Below are 18596 nucleotides of genomic sequence, written 5' to 3' on the forward strand. Positions count from 1 at the left end.
ATTATAGAACTGGAGGGAGTAACTAGATAATTTTGCTATGGAGAAATGTGAATTGGATTTGACCTATAATTGAGGTAATATCACTTATTTGAACAAAATGTAAAATATCAGAAAATATTAAGAGCTAATTTATAAAAATAAAAAAAAAATACATAAAGCAGTAGGACGACGGATTGACTAGCACAACAAAAATGGAAGACTAGTATATCCAGGACTAATTTGTAAAGCAAAAAGCTGCGAAAATTTACTAGGGTGTCGGATTCACTGTCATTAGTAATAGAGACATTTAAAGTAGTATAGATATACTGCATATCACATTATAGCTCTCCCAGTCTCTTGGCGCATTCCACGCTGCTGTCCAGCGTCTCGTTCACCCCATACTTGTACTTGAACCCTAAATCCACAAGCTTGTTGGTGTCAGCTTGCACCCTCACCCCCTCCCCTGTGATCCTGAGAAGATGAGCGCAAAAATCAATCACACGATCACTCACTGGTACCAGAAGAAACAATTAACATATCAACAGTTCAATGCTTATATCATGATTGGGGGATTAGGTGTTTCACAAGAGTTACAGTCTTCTACTTATAGAAGAACTTTTCATAGTTCGTATTTTCTTGTCTTATAAGCCACACGGAAAGAGCATGACGCTGACTATGTGTTATTTTCTATATTTATAATCAGAGCAACTCTCCGGTGTATTTTACTGGTAGAATTATACTATTAGTAGAATACTAGTATTTTTATACTTCGTTAATTACTTGATTAGCATTATTTTGTCATTTTGTTTTTTTACAATGAAGACCACATTAAAAAGTACGATATAACCTTTTAAATTTCTACTGTACCTAATATTGCCGATAATATAATTTAATTATAGTCGTCCAATAAAAATAGATCAACGGTATAGATTAAATTCTACTATCAGTAAATGCACCGGAGTCGGTCCCTAAATTCTACTCCTCCACGGCTATCATTAATTGTTGGTTGACACATCGTATATTTTAGTTTTTTCCGATTTAGTTTTCCATATAAAAATCCGTGTATGCGCTTTTCCATATAATTTCATAACATTAATTAATAATTGAGACTAATTGAGTTTGATTGGTCGCACACGTACTCTTTGAGCTTGATCTCGATGTCGGGGAACTTGGCGGCGAAGCGGTCGACGTAGTCCTTCATGTTGGGGTAGCCGGCGGCGCAGAGGAACCGGCCGGCGATGGACGGCTGCTCCATGCAGAAGATGTGCGCGTCGCAGACGTCGTCGATGTGCGCCAGCGGCAGGGAGCCCAGCAGCGCCTGGATGAACTTGAGGGAGTTGTGGTAGCCCTCGTCGCCGGTGAGCGGCGCCACGATCACCGGGATGGAGCTCCACAGGCGCGGCTGGAGCGTGTCGCCGCCGACGAGCGCGCACGCCAGGGTGACGACCTCGAACGCCGGCGCCGGCGGCTCGTCGTTGTAGCTCAGCAGCGCCTTCTCGGAGAGCGACTTGGATGACACGTAGCCCTGCATGCGAGCGGTCGAGACCGGCCATGTCGATCGCCGGCGAGGCAGGCATGCGGCAACAATGTCAGGCGATCACTTCGATCGAGAGCTAATTTGCTCTATCTACGTAGGATTGATTGACTAATTACGTCGAGGTAAGCGTTGGTGAAGTCGTGGGTGAGGTTGAGAGGAGACCAGCAGGACTCGTTGATGAAGTCCTTGTAGCCGCCGCCGGCGCCGTCTTCCCGGAGCGGCGAGGCGGCGGTGATGGAGGCGGTGTGGATGACGCGACGCACCGTCTTGGAGCGCTCGCACTGCCGCAGGATGATGCGCATCGCGTCCACCGTGGCCTCGGTGGTGTTCTTGTACTGCGTGCACGCGGAAAATGAAGTTCAAACCACGTCTAATCGAGCATTGTTGTGCTTATAACCTAAAAGTTAATTTTTTAATTTTAAATTAAAGTTAATTTTAAGATTTTTTTATCATATTTGTTTTTCCTTCGGTAAGATATATATTAAAGTCTCATTTATAAATTATTTTTTATTTATAAATACGTCATTTGGTTTTTCATTCATATGGAGCACGGTACTGGTTATAATCTTATCTGTGTTCATAGACTAGGACCCTCCTTAGTTCCTAATTTTTTTTCCAAAAAATATCACATCGAATATTTGGACATCTAAATTAAACAAAAAACTAGTTATACAGTTATGAGATAAATCGTAAGACAAATCTTTTGAGCTTAATTAGTTCATGATTAACCATAAGTGTTACGGTAACCTACAAGTGCTAATGACGGATTAATTAGGCTCAAAAAATTCGTCTCATGGTTTTCAGGCAAGCTATAAAATTTATTTTTTTATTCGTGTCCGAAAACACCTTCCGACATCTAGTCAAACGTCCGATATGACAAAAAAAATTCTTTTCGCGAATTAAAATTTTTTTGTGCAAGTATTTTTTGTCTCCTATGGTGTAAATGAATATTTTTGCCACGCCACCGTCGTCCCCTCCCCTCCCGTTTGCCAAGCTGTTAGCCACGTAGGCTTTCTGCCCTCCCAAAGGGCGGCAGGAGGTTAGAAGTACGGTTTTTTCCGAAACACAAAATCAAATTTGTGAATTATTTAACAAATAAAATCAAAAATCCAAAAAAAATCCACAGCACGCCATAGAAAATAGCTGCCGCAAGAGTAGTACGGTGCCACGGCTATTCTGTATAGTACTCTCTCAATATTTAAATCTTTCAATGTTTAAATATATGGCTCTTTAACTTTGGAACGTAGTTTGACTGTTTATTTTATTGATTTATTTTTAGAAATATTGTTTATTTTTTAACTTATTTTATTATTATGATTACTTTAACCTCGTATATATTTTTAATATATTTTTAAATAAGATGAATAGTCAAATATAAAGTCGAATCGAAGAGTTAAAACATGCATGCTTGAGAGTAAAAAGCAAAAGGTTTGAAAACCGAAAAAAAGACGATGTAGGCAGCAGGCCAGATAGCGGTGCACCAGTCGACGAAGGTGACAAATTAACATACGCCCTATTTTGAATTTGAAACCGGTCTCGATCGCCGCCCCTGTAGCAATTAGATACACTCAACTGTAGTTCCTCATGTATCATAATTCTTGACTTTTTTTAAGATAATAAACATCTCTAAAACGTATGTTTGACTATAATTTTATTGTATATATATATATTAATTTTGTGAAAGTTCTTTCTGAGAATAATATACACCATGTTATGGTATTTTTGATTTAAATATTTTAAAAATTATTGATAATCAAGTTTCTATTAATTTGACTTTACCCTTTCTCAAGAGATTAAGAATTGGGTTTAGAGGAAGTACTAGTATTACTCAGGCCATGTTCATTTGTGTTGGGTAAGTTAACTTACCATGACACGGAAAACATATTAATTAATTAGTACCTGATTAATTAATTATTAAAAAAATATAAATAGATTAATATGATTTTTAAAACAACTTTTCTATAATTTTTTTAAAAAAATATATTTTGAGAAGCATGCGTGCGAAAAACGAGGGGATAAGTTAACTTAGAACAAGTTTAATAGTATAGCCAACTGTTGGTTCTAACTTGTCTATAGCCAACTTAGTAGCCAATTCCTATAATAACATAAAATACACAACTAATATTCAGTCCCACCTATCATACACATATGTGTCTTAAAATCCGTGCTGTAGTTAGCTACGAATTAGTAGTCCGCTGTCCTTCTCTCTTCTCTATTATCTTCTTAAAATATGCTTATAGCTGGCTTATAGCCTGCTATTGTACCTGCTCTTAGAGCAAGGCTAATAATATAGCCAACAAGGTTATAAGGCTTCTTATAGTCTTTTTATAACCCACTCGTATAATTGTTAGCTATTTATCTTTAATGTAAAACCCATATATCTGTCTCACATGCTATCTTGGTTTTGGTGCTTGAGCTGCCTATAAGCTTATAGCTAGCTTCTCCTCTTTCTCCTCCCTTCTCTCTTCCACATCAGCATTTAACTAATTTATAATATGCTATTATACTTGTTCTTATGGGTGAACGAACGCGGATTACCCTATATACAGTGACATGTACGTGTTACCTCGTCATTTTACTTTTGACCAGCTCCTTATTTTATCCCCATCCGCTTCGTTTTGGGTGTCCCTGGTCATAACGTTCATCGCCGTCTCTTCCTGGAGCTTTCTTCCCTTAACGGGCATCGATCAAGCTAACCAATCCGCGTCCTCTGTCTTTTCGTTTATAAAGCAAAATCTAAATTATTAATTATAAATTTAGAGTTAATTTTAAAGTTTTTTAATTGAAGTTTCTTTTACAGTTTTGACTTTTAGATTACTAAAATATGTATATAAAATTTTTATTTATAAATTATATTTTATTTATAAGTATGCCGTTCAATCACCCCTTAATAGTTGAGAAAATAACAGACGTAAATTAGATAAGTGTTTATATTCAGTTAGCATCCATATAAACACATAGAAGTATCGGAAATCTTTAATAATAAAAAAACTAATTAACATCCATATAAATATGGAGAAGATATAAAGTCTTATAATAAAGTCTTATATAAATATTAGTTAGCATTAATATAAATATATATATAATATAATATAGAGTTAATAGTAGAAAAAGACAGCGGATCCAAAATAAATGATAAGATACACGAGTTGCAATGCTGGCGAACCTCAAGAATCGGAACATGTGACACGACTCCTTCATTTACATAGTCTGTTCTAAAATTATTTATTCATGATCAATTCTTTAGATACTCTCTTTCTTAACGTAACATGTTTGACTTTTTTACTTGTAAGATCATTTGTCTTATTAAAAAAATGAAAATATAATTTATTTTGCTTATAATTTACTTTATCATCAAAATAACTTTAAGTATGACTTGTCTTTTTTATATTTATACTAATTTTTAAATAAGACGAATGATTAAACGTTAAAAAAAATCAAACATCTTACGTTATAAAATAAAACAGAGGTAATAAGATATTAAGTAACATGCATATCGATACAGTTTGCATGACACCAGCTAGCTGCACACTTTTCTGAGAAGCCTTGCCTTGTAGCTGTACCTGATATGCATGCCGTGTACGGGAACGTAAATTATTATTTGAACCATATTTTTACTGTTATACGTACGATCTAACTTTACTGCTTACATATGATGAAACACTGTAACCATAATTAGGTAAATAGGATTAAGTGAATGACACCGTAGCCGTTGATTAAGTGGGTCATGCCTAAGTCGGATGGTTGAGTTCTACGCATAATAATTTCCTTTTTTATTATCTAAATTTTAGTTTAGACTATTTTTAATCTATCCTTTTATTTTGGATAGGTAAATTTACCATGTTTTTGAACTTTTATAACTTCACTTTCAGCAAATACACATATATACATACTGGAAAAAATATTTAGCTGGTTCCGATGCAAGCTGAGAAGATTGGGTTTAACGGTGTTTGAAGGTAAAACTTTAAATGATACAATGAGGCAGTAATTTATATCTTGATCCGGGTCAAACTGAGCAAAGGCTCGAGAGAGTGGGTCGATCGTTTGGAAGCCAAATGTTATATTTGCATATGAAAAAAAATTTAAGGTTTAAAAATTTATATACGTATTCTGAGCTATTTAAAAGCTAAGGCAAGAAAATAAAATTTGACGAAAGATATTTAAAAAATAACTCTAAATTTTAAAAAATAAATAAATTTTAGCATATAAACGTATACATGAACGAAAAGACATGGGCATCTCATGACGCACGAACCTTGGTGCTGCGGGGGTCGTGCTGCAACGGGGTGGCGACGAGGAAGACGAACTCGCAGCCGGCGATAGCCGGCTCGAAGGTGTCGGCGTCGTACATGTCGGCCTCGAACAGCACCAGCCGCTCCGCCGCGCCGGGCAGCCTCCTCAGCAGCTCCGTCTTCTTCGCGTCACCTGCTCGATCAGACCAGATCACATCATGCCACACCCACCCACCCCCATCAGCAAGCTGCCATCGGCCATCGCCATGAATAATAGCAAGCTAGCTAACTAAGCAGAGATCGAGCAAGTCACCGAGATCTCGCAGGGTGGCGTGCACGACGCAGCCCCTGGCGAGGAGCTTGCTGACGAGCCAGCTCGCGATGCAGCCGGCGGCTCCGGTGACGCAAACCCTGCTCATCTCTGAATCGCCGTCGATCCTCCCTGCTCTCTCCTGCAGTTAGTTTCTTGCTCTCCGGTCAATTGGGTCGTCACCGTCGGTCGCCGTCGCCGCTGCCTGATCTGTGGCTCTCCATCCGGGGCCACTTTATAATAGTGGAGTTAGTGAGGAGAGCCTATTGACTTGCAGTAACATGCATGCTCCAAAGTCCAAATTAATATTATTTGCTAGCACATAGCAGCCATGGCGCCCGGGCGGCGGCTTCACCCGCTACAAGCTTACACTTTTTCCACCTTTAAAAGGATAAATCGCATGCTCACGCGGCCATCCACCTACACTATCTCTTTGTGTTTTACGCCCTAAATAAAAGTTTTCATGCTACCACATCAAATATTTGGATACATGTATGAAGTATTAAATATAGAAAAAACCAATTACACATATTGGGTGTAAATTACGAGACGAATCTTTTAAGTCTAATTACGTCATAATTTGACAATGTGATGACACAGTAAATAGTGGCTACGATGAATTAATTAGGCTTAATAAATACGTCTCGCAGTTTCCTGTCGAAATCTGTAGTTTATTTTGTTATTAGACTACGTTTAATACTTCAAATATGTGTTCGTATATCCAGCGGACTGCTAACTCTATTTGTGCCTGCTGCTGGGCGCGTTCGCAAACACATTTACTAATCTATTTTTCTTCGTTTTCTATACGCACTTTTTCTCAAACGGTTAAATGATATATATATATATATATATATATATATATATATATAAAAGTTAATCGTATGTTAATATCTTACTTGTTTTACGTGTGCACATATTAGCCAACTTCCAGTGGCATCGTGCTGCCAATATTGTCTACATCTATCAGTACGTGTAGAGGAAGTTGTTATGTCTATGTGTATAGATACTGCGTACCGAAGAAGGATAAGAAATGTGTGGATGAAGGGATACTATGCCAATATTGTCTACATCTATCGGTGTGTAGGGGAAGTCATTGTGTCTATGTGTATAGATAATATTGCTGCGTATGAAGGGAGGATAAGACATGTATGGATGAAGGGATAAGAAATAATATCGTGCAATTACATTATTTGTGTTTAGTTGTGTCGAAACTCGGTATAAATAGATATTTTTAAATAAAACTCAGCATAAATAGGATACTTATTTGTGTCGATTCTTCTTTACACCCTTTGTGCTAGTTCAACTATATAACCGACCTAAATAGGAATTTCTGTCTGTTATTCTCTAATATTTCCAATACCCGGAATAATAAGGATTCAATTTTACCGGTTCTTCTCTGTACCTGGCACAAATATGCCAAATATGTAACTAAGATCCAGCACAAATAGTAGCCAGTCATTTGTGCCAGATACTTATTTGGGACACGCAGGTGCTTGTTTTTTTTGTTCTATCAGTGCCGAGTATTAGGACAACCAACATGGATGCCCAGACATTTTTGGGTTTTTTTAGCAGTGTCTACTCTTTTCTTTAATTTTTATAAAAACATTATTGTTTTAATAAAAGATCAAAAATATTGGTTGCAAGTTGCAACAACATCTTGTGAAAGAAACTGACGAGCTGAGTGAGCAGTAAATAGGAAATCTTGGTGCTCAAGTGAATAATCAAATACTCAAAGCACTGGATCCCACGCTGCTGTTGGGCTTTGAGACTTGAGAAGCACTCCCTCCCTGTTATTATATTTAACCTCGTGATCTTTAAAGTCGATCGATCGTCTTATTTAAAAGTTTTACATAATTATTAAGTTATTTATTATAATTTGATTTAATACTAAAGACACTCTAAGTATGGCTATAATTCTACATATTTATAACAAAAATTGAAATAAGATAAAATAATATATATTGTTTTATAATTATTTTTAAATAATATAGAAATTTATTTTACTACCTTGATACTATAGATTTTATATATTAATCAAATACTAAAAGCACCGGATCCCACGCTGTTGTTGGGCTTTGAAACTTGAGAATAGAATAAAGACGGCTTGGAAACGGACAAAAATCATCTTTATCAATCGAAAAACTCGGATATGAAAACGGAATTGGGCACTATAAAAACGAATACGGAGCAAATACGAAACGGAACAAATTCGGTCTCAAAAATTTATCGAAATATAAAAACACATCGAAATGTATATCCAGATCTTTAAAAAAAAACGGAATGGGCACCGGCGAGGAACGAGCTGGAAGGGGCAGCGATTCCGGAGATGGACTGGACGGCGGCGCCATCGGTAACTCGGCGCGGTCCTACGCTGCTGCACGCACGTGGGACACTCAGCCTGGAATGCTGTACGCAAAGGGAACACTCAGTGCTAGCTTTGCGCCTGCCTGACTGGTTGGGCCATTGGGCCAAAATTTGCTGAAGCTCATGTTCGGAATTCCGAAAAAAAATCCGAAAAATTTCTAACTGATTCCTCGTTTCAACCGATATTACTCTTGTCGTATTCGTTTTCGTTTTCCGAAAAAATATTCTGATTCCAATACCGTTTTCAAAGAATTCCGACAAAATTCCGACCGATTGGTTCCGTTTTCAAAAACAGGTCCGGATTCTAGAAAAATTTCGATCCGTTTTCAACCCCACTTGAGAAGCACTCCCTCTCCGATATTATATTTAACCTTGTGATTTTTAAAGTCGATCGATTGTCTTATTTAAAACTTTTACATGATTATTAGTTATTTATTATAATTTAATTTAATACTAAAACACTCTAAGCATGACTTATAATTCTACATATTTATAACAAAAAATTAAATAAGATAAAATAATATATTGTTTATAATTATTTTTAAATAATATAAAAAATATTTTACTACCCTGATACTATAGATTTTATATATTGCAAGTTCGAGGTATGATAAATGGCTCTTACCACATGAGAGGTAGTAATAATATTAGCCACATGATCTGTACTGAATGGACGGTCCGAAATAATCTGGGTGTACGTAAAAATTCAAAGCAGTAAATAACATATTTGATGCAAAACTATATTTTATTCTTCCATCGTACGAGGGTACGTTTTGTTTTATCCAAAGCATGGCCATTTAGACATTGACTATATATATAATGGTTCATAGATACGGGATTGATCCAAATCAAAGCAACCCCAGCCGCTTGGCGCACTCCACACTTGCATCCAACGTCTCGTCCACCCCATATTTGTACTTGAACCCTAATTCCACGAGCTTGTTTGTATCCGCTTGCACCCTCACGTCCTTGTCTACCACCCTGCAATAGACAGATCACACAACCAAAACACATAAATGAGGGAAAGTCGTCTTCTTCTTCTTCTTTTTTTAATCTTGAAGTAGATGTCGACTCATGTTCTTTAAATAGTTATGTAAAATTATAAAAAATATGGATTTTTTTAACAACATGTGTTATATATTAGTTCATGATATGCAAGTATAAATTTAACTTATATAAATTACAACAAAAATAATTAATGATTGACTGGAAATAGTACGTGTATCATTATAGTTTAATATGTTATTTTTGTTTCTACTTGTATAGATTAATTTTTAACTTGCATGTTTATGGAGTGAGATATCATGATCTAAATTCACAAAAGTATTTTTAATTTTCTCACAATACTTTAGATAAAATGCAATGTTATGTAAAAAAAAGAAGAGGATATATATACCCTAAGGGACAAATTAAAACTCCATCTCACATACATGGTACACATTTATAACAACAAATTAATATTACCTCCAGCTCAAAATAAATACAGCCTCTCAGTTCAAATTCGAGTTTACAGAGGGGATGCACTTATTTTGATACGGAGGGAATACATATTATCTGCAAAAAATGATCAAAGAGAGAACAAATTAATCACAGGTAGTCTAGCTGGACAGACACGTACTCATCGAGCTTGATCTTCATCTCCGGGTATCTGGCGGCGAAGCGGTCGACGTAGTCCTGCATGTTGGGGTAGCCGGCGGCGCAGAGGAAGCGGCCGGCGATGGGCGGCCGGCGATCCATGCAGAAGAGGTGCGCCTCGCAGACGTCGTCGACGTGCGCCAGCGGCACGGAGCCGAGCAGGGCCTGCAGGAACTTGAGGAGGGTGCCGTGGGGCCGCTCGTCGCCGGTGAGCGGCGACACGATCGCCGGGATGCTGAGCGAGTGGTAGGGCTGCGTGGTGTCGGCGTCGCCGCCGACGAGCGCGCACGCCAGGGTGACCACCTCGAACCCCCTGCTCCCGGACTCGTTGTAGCTCAGCAGCAGCTTCTCCGTGAGTGTCTTGGATGAGGCATAGGCCTGGAAAGCATACAGTTCATGTTGAAAAACATAAGACATGTACGGTTTTTAAGCACACGGGTCGGTATCCACTTATTACATGTTTACATGTAATTTACATGTCATCTAAATGATTGTAAAAAATATAAAAAAATAAGATAGATTAATATGACTCGTATCACTTCATAAACATGCAAGTTTAAATTTAACATCACATGTTGTAACAAAAATAATTATGAATGACTTTCAGTTTTTTTATAGCTCGTAAAAGTTGAATTTAAACTTACATATTTGTGAAGTGATATAACTTATATTAATCTATCTTGTCAAATTATTTTATATTTTTATGACTATTTAAATGATATTCAAACACACAGGTAGGCATCCACCCCGTGTGCTAAAAAGAGTTTTCCGACATGTTACATAACCTTGGTGGTGTTTTTCTTTTAACTTTATACATTATCTGATTTTGTGAACGAATGAATTAACTATTATTTTTGTTTTAAAAAGATTGGATGAGGAAGTTTTACATAGAGTAATTCTGTTGCGTGAGAATTGTGCCAAACGAAAACCATCAGAACGAGGCCTAAGTAATAGTCGGAGGAAAACAAGAATTAAATCATAGATTGGAAATGTCATTTTTCAGTCAACAGATAAATAATACTCTTGTGAATTTGTGTTGTTCAACTGAATGTATAATGATATATTATCTCAGTCGTTGAATTCTTCAGATAGATATCTAGCCAGATATCTATATAGATAGATACTCCCTTCGTCCCTATAAATATTTGACACCGTTGATTTTTGACACATGTTTAACAGTTCGTTTTATTCAATTTTTAAATATATAAAGCTATATATATACATAAAATATATTTAATAATAAATAATATAATATAAAATAATTGATAATTATGTAAATTTTTTTAATAAGATGAGTAGTCAAACATAAATAGGGAGAGTAGATAGATCATAGATAGATGGATTAGAGCCCAAACGTAGGGTGTTTCTCCAACAGGAAATGGGAATAAAAGGTTTGATTACGTACATCCATGACGTCGTTGCTGTATCCGTGGGATTTATCGAGAGCAGTCCAGCACGACTCGTTGATGAAGTCCTTGAACCCGTTGCCGCCGTCCTCCCTGAGCGGCGAGGCGGCGGTGACGGAAGCGGTGTGGATGACGCGCCGCACCGTCTTTGCCCTCTCGCATTGCTGCAGGATGATGCGCATCGCGTCCACGGCCGCCTCGGTGGTGTTCTTGTACTGACCCCACCAGAAACACACAACAACAAAATTGCATACACATCAACCAATCCTCTCAACTATATTACCATTACCTCTGTTTTAAGTTATATAAAATGTTTTAGGTTCATAAATAAATCTAAAGAAAACCAGTTATTGTATACTGAAACGGAGGAAGTATCATCCGGTGTAGAATGTGTAATCTAGAACGGAGCACTCAAAATCATCCATGCCATGCATGATCCCGTGTGTAGTGTACCTTGGTGCTAAGAGGGCCGTGGAAGATGGGGGTGGCGACGAGGAAGACGAACTCGCAGCCGGCGATGGCCGGCTCGAAGGTGTCGGCGTCGTACATGTCGGCCTCGAACAGCACCAGCCGCTCCGCCGCGCCGGCCAGCCTCCTCAGCGGCGCCGTCTTCGTCTCGTCGCCTGCTCATACACATATCACCATCACCCATTCATATCCATCCATCCATGAACAAATTTGCTCGAATGCTCATCACTTCAATGGGATCGATCAGAAACTTACCGAGATTTCTCAAGGTTGCATGGACGACGCAGCCTCGTTGCAGCAGCTTCTTGACGAGGCATGTCGCGATGTAGCCGCTGGCCCCGGTCACGCACACCTTGCTCGTCATCTTCCTGTACGTGCTGCTCTTCTTGCTCTGCTCTGCTCCTCCTGATGTTGCTGCTGGTGTCCATGGCCCTCTCTCCCCGTTTCTCTTAAATAATGCAGGAAAAGCTAGCTACCGTCGAGGTTAATTTCAGGAACTCAGGATCAATGGTTTAATTTACCACCGAACTTTGTAGTCAAATTAACCTCGCGCATGCCACTCCTCCATGCAGTTTTATAATTGCTGCTATTTTGGATAACGACAGAATTTTTAAAATCTATCAGTCATTGTGATTATCTATTGAAATATAAACGAAAATTAAATAAATGTTACTTGTATTAAAGTGTTTTTAAGACTCGTATATATAAGCGTAGTATTTTATACTACCTCCGTTTTATATCGTAAGACTTTCTAGCCTTGCCTAAATTCATCAATTGATGAATATATATATATATATATATATAATTTATATATATGTATAGATTCATTAGTATCCATGTAAATCTAGCCAAAGCTATAAAGTATTATATTGTGAAACGAAGGGAGTACTAAATATTCTAAAAGTTATTAATAGTCAAATTTTTGTAAGTTTGACAACACTCTCGTGTAAACCGACCCGAATAAACTGTGGAACTAGAGGGAGTAGTTTGAATCAGGACAATCACTACACTCCAAACTTGAAATTTTTCGAAACCACATTTTTTAAAAAGATAAAATAATGACCGTGTTTGTACCAATTCACCAAAAAATTGGAAAAAAAATTTGAAGAAATTCAAAAATTCTGGCGCAGAACAAACCTGCCACAACAGTCAACATTTGTTGTCTACTTGTCTCGCCGCAGTACAAATCTACCGTGGCCTAGACAAATGGGTTAGTGTTTGAAAACGACATGCAAGTGTTGATAGATGTCAAAAAAAAAAAAGTCAATTCTCTGGTTTTTGTGTCTAACGTTTGACCATCCGTTTTATTTGAAAAATTTTCAGAAAATTAGAAAAAAATTAGTCACACGTAAAATATTATTCATGATTTATCATCTAATAAAAATAAAAATATCAACCGCAAAAAAATTTAAATAAGACGAAGAATCAAAAATTATAGGTAATAAATGAAAAATTGGTTTACATTAGGACGGAGGAAATAGGAAGGTAGATAGAAGGAAGAAAAGAAGAACTTTATTTATATATTATAAGCTATGTAGTTTGTCCTATGTCAGGTTAATAAAGAAATATTGTATTATCTTATTTCAAGTTATGTTTTAATTTTTTTAGATTTATATGGATACTAATGAATATGGACATATGTATAAAACCTATATGTTGGTTCATAGATAAATCTAATAATATAAAATATCTTGCAACCTGAAACATGATTAGGAGGGTTTTTGACTCATATATAAAAAAATAGTTCAATGATAAACTGATTGAAGAAATTTAATAATAAAATTAATTTAGATGTATATTGTCATGTATTTTTTACCAACTTGATGAAAACTAAGTTGACTCGTAATATAAAACCGAGGGACTAATAGCTAGATTAGAAAATTTCGTCCAAGACCAAACTTGCCACAACAGTGTTCTCTAGCCGCAGCATATGCATCTACCCTGGCCTCGAAAAACATGTTCATGTTTGGAAATGAGATGTGCGTCCATGTTACTGACATTTTGCTGTTGCAAGAAAAGCACGAAATATGTCTCTCCCACGTACAGTTAGATAATAGCCGTCTACATGTATCCATATCAGATTAATTATCCTATGTGAGTGTGTGACATTACTGACTAAGAAAACTTGGTTGTCGTCTCTTTGTTTGTCTAGTTTCATACGCGTGCTTCTAAACTACATGTAACTTATTTTACCAAAAATTTATGTATTGGATACATACAATAAATACAAAACATAAAAATCAAAATATGAAATATGTGAATAGACAACTAAATAGGTAATATACTGTACAAACTATTTGTTTATCAAATATACATCGGTATATCAAATAGACACATCAGTATATCGAACAGTGTCCTAGTACATGAAGATGTACCGAATGCTACTGTTGACCTCCAAGTAATTAACTACCAAACTGTTGCTCATTAACAAATCTGTCGAGAGGAGAATGTGACCGTCATGAATAAGTCTGTCCAGCAGAAACAAAAACGACAACCGGCTCGATGCCTCAATCCCAACAAAAACGTTACGGTTTTTCAAAATTCATCAAAAAAACATTATATCAAAAACGGTACGGCTTTCGTGGGTTTTCAAAGTTTCAACGTGGCTTGAAATCAAAATTCATCCAAAACCATGATATCAATATACCTCGAAATCCACTTGTCAATCGGCTACAGATGCACATCAACCTCTACCGTACGGCTGCTCATGCAGGCACGGCTAACAATATCTTTTCGCTTATTGCTATGTTGGTAAGCTAAAATTTAAATTTTAAAACTTAAAGTTAGAGTTAGTTTTAAACACTATAGCACTTATTAATAAATAAGAAATGAACCAGGACAAAAGGATGGATGAAAATAAAAATTTCAACAAACTTAAATGAGAAATGATTGATGAGATAAGTAGTACATCGATATTAATTCAAATCCCCAAAATGATTATATTTTGGAAGAAATTAATCAGGATTAGGCTTGATCGATACACCTTATCTTTTCACTTATATTTATGTTTATATGCCAAATTTTAGTTTTTTAACTTTAAATTTAAAATTAATTTTAAAGTTTTTATAAAATTTATTTTCTAAAGTTAATTCATATATAAATATTTTATTAATAAATTATTTTTATTTATAAATAAATCGTTTGAGAAAAACCAAACGATCACGGACCCAGCCACCGGCATCGGAATCCGGCCCTGATTCGTACGGCGTCGACAATGGATCCACTGGATTAATTGGTGACTGACTACGGTCTACTGTATCTATCTAAAATAAACTAATTTTTTTACTTATAATATTTGATTCATCGTCTTATTAAAAAAAATTATGATTAATATTTTTTATTAGATAATAAATCATGATAACACTTTACGTGTGACTTTTTAATTTTTTTAAAAAAAATTAAATAAAATAAATAGTAAAACGCTGGACACGAAAACCAAAAATTTGCCAGACCGAAAAGGTTCGAGGGATGGGACGGCGACCGACTCTAGCAGCAGCAGCAGAGTACCGGAGCCCATGCCATGGTGCTGCATGTATGAAATGGACCAGACGGTCCTGTAGGCTGTAGCACATTGGTTACACACAACAGGATCAATGCGTATGTCCCTCCAATGTTCAAACCACCGAGCGACAATGATCACTCCAGTTCATTTGCAGTAAAATAGGAATAGTCCAAGATCCATCAGCACATTGGTTGCTGCCAACCAAAGCAAGTGGCCGTGTTATGCATGTTGGTGCCGACGATAGGTTTTGCCCGTTATCTAGAAAAACCAAAGGGCGTGATTATTTACCCTTTTCAATGGAAAAAACAAAAGATATATTTATAAACGAAAATTAATTTGTGAATAATTTTTTTATATACGTGTTTTTAGTGACTGAAAAATCAAGGCTAAAAAATAAACTTTAAATTTAACTCTAAATTTAAGGTTAAAAATTTAAATTTTGGTTTATAAACATAGATGAGGTGCAAAGCAAGAAAGCTAAAAGGCTAAGCTTCCCTCTGCGTTCAAGTCACGTTACTTTAACTTGCCTTTTGCATTTCCCACTTAACAAAGCCTGAAGAGATTGGTCTAACCACCCAGTGAACCGAGTCTAGAGAATTATTACAGATGATGTCTCGAAAGATAACATGTTGTTTGAATATCACCACTATCCAACTGACCAGGCCCTGTCCAAGGCCACGAGTGGTTTGAGCGACACCCTAGGGTCCCTAAAATCTACGACGAGAAGGTTTAGTCATTCTCATATTTTTTTGATCGAGGGAGGTGGTCGAGGGAACGCGCGCGCAGCATGCTTGGCCTCGTCGAGTCGACGCCCGGATGCCACCGCGCGCCATCAACGACGGTGCCATGTCGATCGCCGGCGAGGCAGGCATGCCAGCAACAATGTCAGTCGATCACTTCGATCGATCGAGAGCTAATTTGCTCTATCTACGCAGGATTGATTGATGCATCATATGTAGTAATTACGTCCAGGTGAGCGTTGGTGAAGCCGTAGGTGAGGTTGAGAGGAGACCAGCAGGACTCGTTGATGAAGTCCTGGTAGCCGCCGCCGCCGCCGTCATCCGTCTTGGAGCTCTCGCACTGCCGCAGGATGATGCGCATCGCGTCCACTGCGGCCTCGGTGGTGCGTGCTGTTGTACTGCATGCATGCCAGAAAACGAAAATGGAAGTAACTTGAAATCAGCCGTTGGACATGGATACCTCGAGCGCCCCCGGGTTTGCATCCTCTGGCATTCCATAATGGCAGGGAAGGAACAGCACGATGCCATTCGATGAATCTTAACCGTCCGTTTTGAGATGAACGGCTATAAATTAGTATGCTACGTTACAAAACAGTAAATATATTATTATTTTTACTGCTACAATAATTTGCTGTAAGTCTTACATTATGAAACAAAGGGAGCACCTGTCAAAATTCCTTAAAAAGGCCAACAACGTACTAGAGTGTAGTGGCCGCTGCACCAAAATTCAAGTTCAAAATCGACCCACACGCTGAAAAAAAAACAAAGAAATCTAGAAGTACTCAGGGCAGATCTAGCATGAGGACAGCGTGGGTCGAGCCCGTGCTGTCGTACTTAAAGTCGTGGTAGCCCTGACTAAGAGCCTCTAAAATTTTATTACAAAAATTAATGAAAAATGAAAGAAACTTTATCTAACTTATTCAGATCTCTTTTATCCCTCCAACACCAACCGCTCCGCCGTGCCGGCCATCCTCCTCAGCTGCTCCGTCTTCTTCGCGTCCCCTACTCGATCGACTGAATTTAGTGGCTTGGTTGCTTCATTGGCAGAGATTGATCGGTCAGTGTGTGGCGGGGAAGACGGGAGAGATCGATCGATTGCGTACCAAGACTCCTCAGGCTCGCATGCACGACGCAGCCTCTGTCCGTATAAATCAATCTATCTATGGACAATTGATAGATTAAAAATTTTGAACGATTGACAAATAGAAAATCCGGTATAAATTCATACATGGAACAACTGCATACACCCGTAGTGGCGTGAAGCGCCCATAAGTACTCCACGAGTACATTGCTCGTATTTCCCCTAGTAGCGACTAATAATCGGCTATCGATATTATAATTTATGCGATGTTTATGAAATACACAACTTATACAATACAGAAAATATATGTTACTTGAGAAAGTATTAAGTTTACCAATTTTTAATATTAAATTTTGGTTTTTCCTAAAAAAATATAAAATCATAGTATCTCTAGATATCTTACAGTAGAAACGCTACTAGATGGCCTCCTGTCAAGAACAAAATATAATGAGCATGGTCGTAGTGCTTCTTATTCGGGTGAAGCGCTTCTTATCCACTCACCTCGCTCCTCACCTGTATATGCACGCCCCCTCTTCCTCCTTGCGATCCCCATTCCCCTTCCACTCTTCTTCCTTTGTGTTAGATCCAACCCGAGCACATATTGGTGGTGAGGGTAGTGGGGGGTGTTTGTCTCATAGCCTCTCCACCATCTCATGCCTGCAGCATGGTGGTATAAAAGGGAGGCAAATGAAGATGGTGGATCTAAGTTTTGATTAGTAGTTGATATGGTGGTGCAACCGTCTGCTTTTTACTGACATTATGTGCAAGTATGTCCTTTGTCAACATCCTTGACGATAGACATGTGTGTCATGCTTGTTACCTACGGTATCATGATTGATACCCATAGATATCAGTCAATATCCATAGGTACCATGTAATAAACGACAGACATGTGTGTCATGCTTGTTACCTACGGTATCATGGTTGATACCCATAGATATCAGTCAATATCCATAGGTACCATGTAATACCATGTACCACACACTAGATCTAATACATGTGGTATCAAATTTATTCTGTTATCGAGGCATGGAGTGGGAAATGTGTTGTCGTTGTTCGGCTAACTAACGAGTTGTTTGTTGCTAATGCATCATCTTCTCTGGTGTCCAATACTTCATCCTTGCTACTACTGGCATTAGTAGTGTTGTCTCTCAAGGGGTGCTGGGCGAGTGTGGGGCTTATCAAAGGACGAAGCATAGATACGTGAGAAAGTGGAGACGTGAATAACACCATCGCCATAAAGTGTCCCATCCCTACCGCAAAATTCCATTCTATAGTCTCTCTAATCTAATAACATCTAGATATACTAAGTTTTTTTTAACTTTAAAAAAAATGTGGTACA

The 18596-nt window shown here is 37.6% G+C and overlaps 2 protein-coding genes across 2 annotated transcripts; both read right to left on the reverse strand.

Moving 5' to 3' along the window:
* Nucleotides 1-166: 166 nt before the first annotated feature.
* Nucleotides 167-6466, reverse strand: LOC102702863 (putative anthocyanidin reductase). The gene is made up of 5 exons (XM_006657859.3): nucleotides 6062-6466; nucleotides 5772-5941; nucleotides 1633-1851; nucleotides 1119-1504; nucleotides 167-450 (listed from the first exon to the last, which is right to left on the reverse strand). Exons 1-5 carry the CDS (start codon nucleotides 6165-6167, stop codon nucleotides 318-320), a joined length of 1014 nt encoding a protein of 337 aa, XP_006657922.2. The 5' UTR covers nucleotides 6168-6466; the 3' UTR covers nucleotides 167-317.
* A 2611-nt stretch (nucleotides 6467-9077) lies between these two features.
* Nucleotides 9078-12340, reverse strand: LOC102703411 (putative anthocyanidin reductase). The gene is made up of 5 exons (XM_006657861.3): nucleotides 12187-12340; nucleotides 11917-12086; nucleotides 11463-11678; nucleotides 10041-10435; nucleotides 9078-9403 (listed from the first exon to the last, which is right to left on the reverse strand). The coding sequence occupies exons 1-5, from the start codon at nucleotides 12293-12295 to the stop codon at nucleotides 9271-9273; spliced, it is 1023 nt and encodes a 340-aa protein (XP_006657924.2). The 5' UTR covers nucleotides 12296-12340; the 3' UTR covers nucleotides 9078-9270.
* Nucleotides 12341-18596: the final 6256 nt, after the last annotated feature.

The sequence above is a fragment of the Oryza brachyantha genome, chromosome 7 (assembly GCF_000231095.2).
Source record: "Oryza brachyantha chromosome 7, ObraRS2, whole genome shotgun sequence".
Taxonomy (NCBI): Eukaryota; Viridiplantae; Streptophyta; class Magnoliopsida; order Poales; family Poaceae; genus Oryza; species Oryza brachyantha.

Excerpts from the sequence above, each read along its gene's own strand:
- LOC102703411 (XM_006657861.3), bottom strand. The coding sequence starts at position 12,295 with ATGACGAGCAAGGTGTGCGTGACCGGGGCCAGCGGCTACATCGCGACA. Across the intron at positions 11,679-11,916 it reads ACGGCCCTCTTAGCACCAAG|TACAAGAACACCACCGAGGC; the intron begins GTACACTACACA and ends TGGTGGGGTCAG. Across the intron at positions 9,404-10,040 it reads ATGAAGATCAAGCTCGATGA|GGTGGTAGACAAGGACGTGA; the intron begins GTACGTGTCTGT and ends TGTCTATTGCAG.
- LOC102702863 (XM_006657859.3), bottom strand. The coding sequence starts at position 6,167 with ATGAGCAGGGTTTGCGTCACCGGAGCCGCCGGCTGCATCGCGAGCTGG. Across the intron at positions 5,942-6,061 it reads CGCCACCCTGCGAGATCTCG|GTGACGCGAAGAAGACGGAG; the intron begins GTGACTTGCTCG and ends CTGATCGAGCAG. Across the intron at positions 1,852-5,771 it reads ACGACCCCCGCAGCACCAAG|TACAAGAACACCACCGAGGC; the intron begins GTTCGTGCGTCA and ends GCGTGCACGCAG.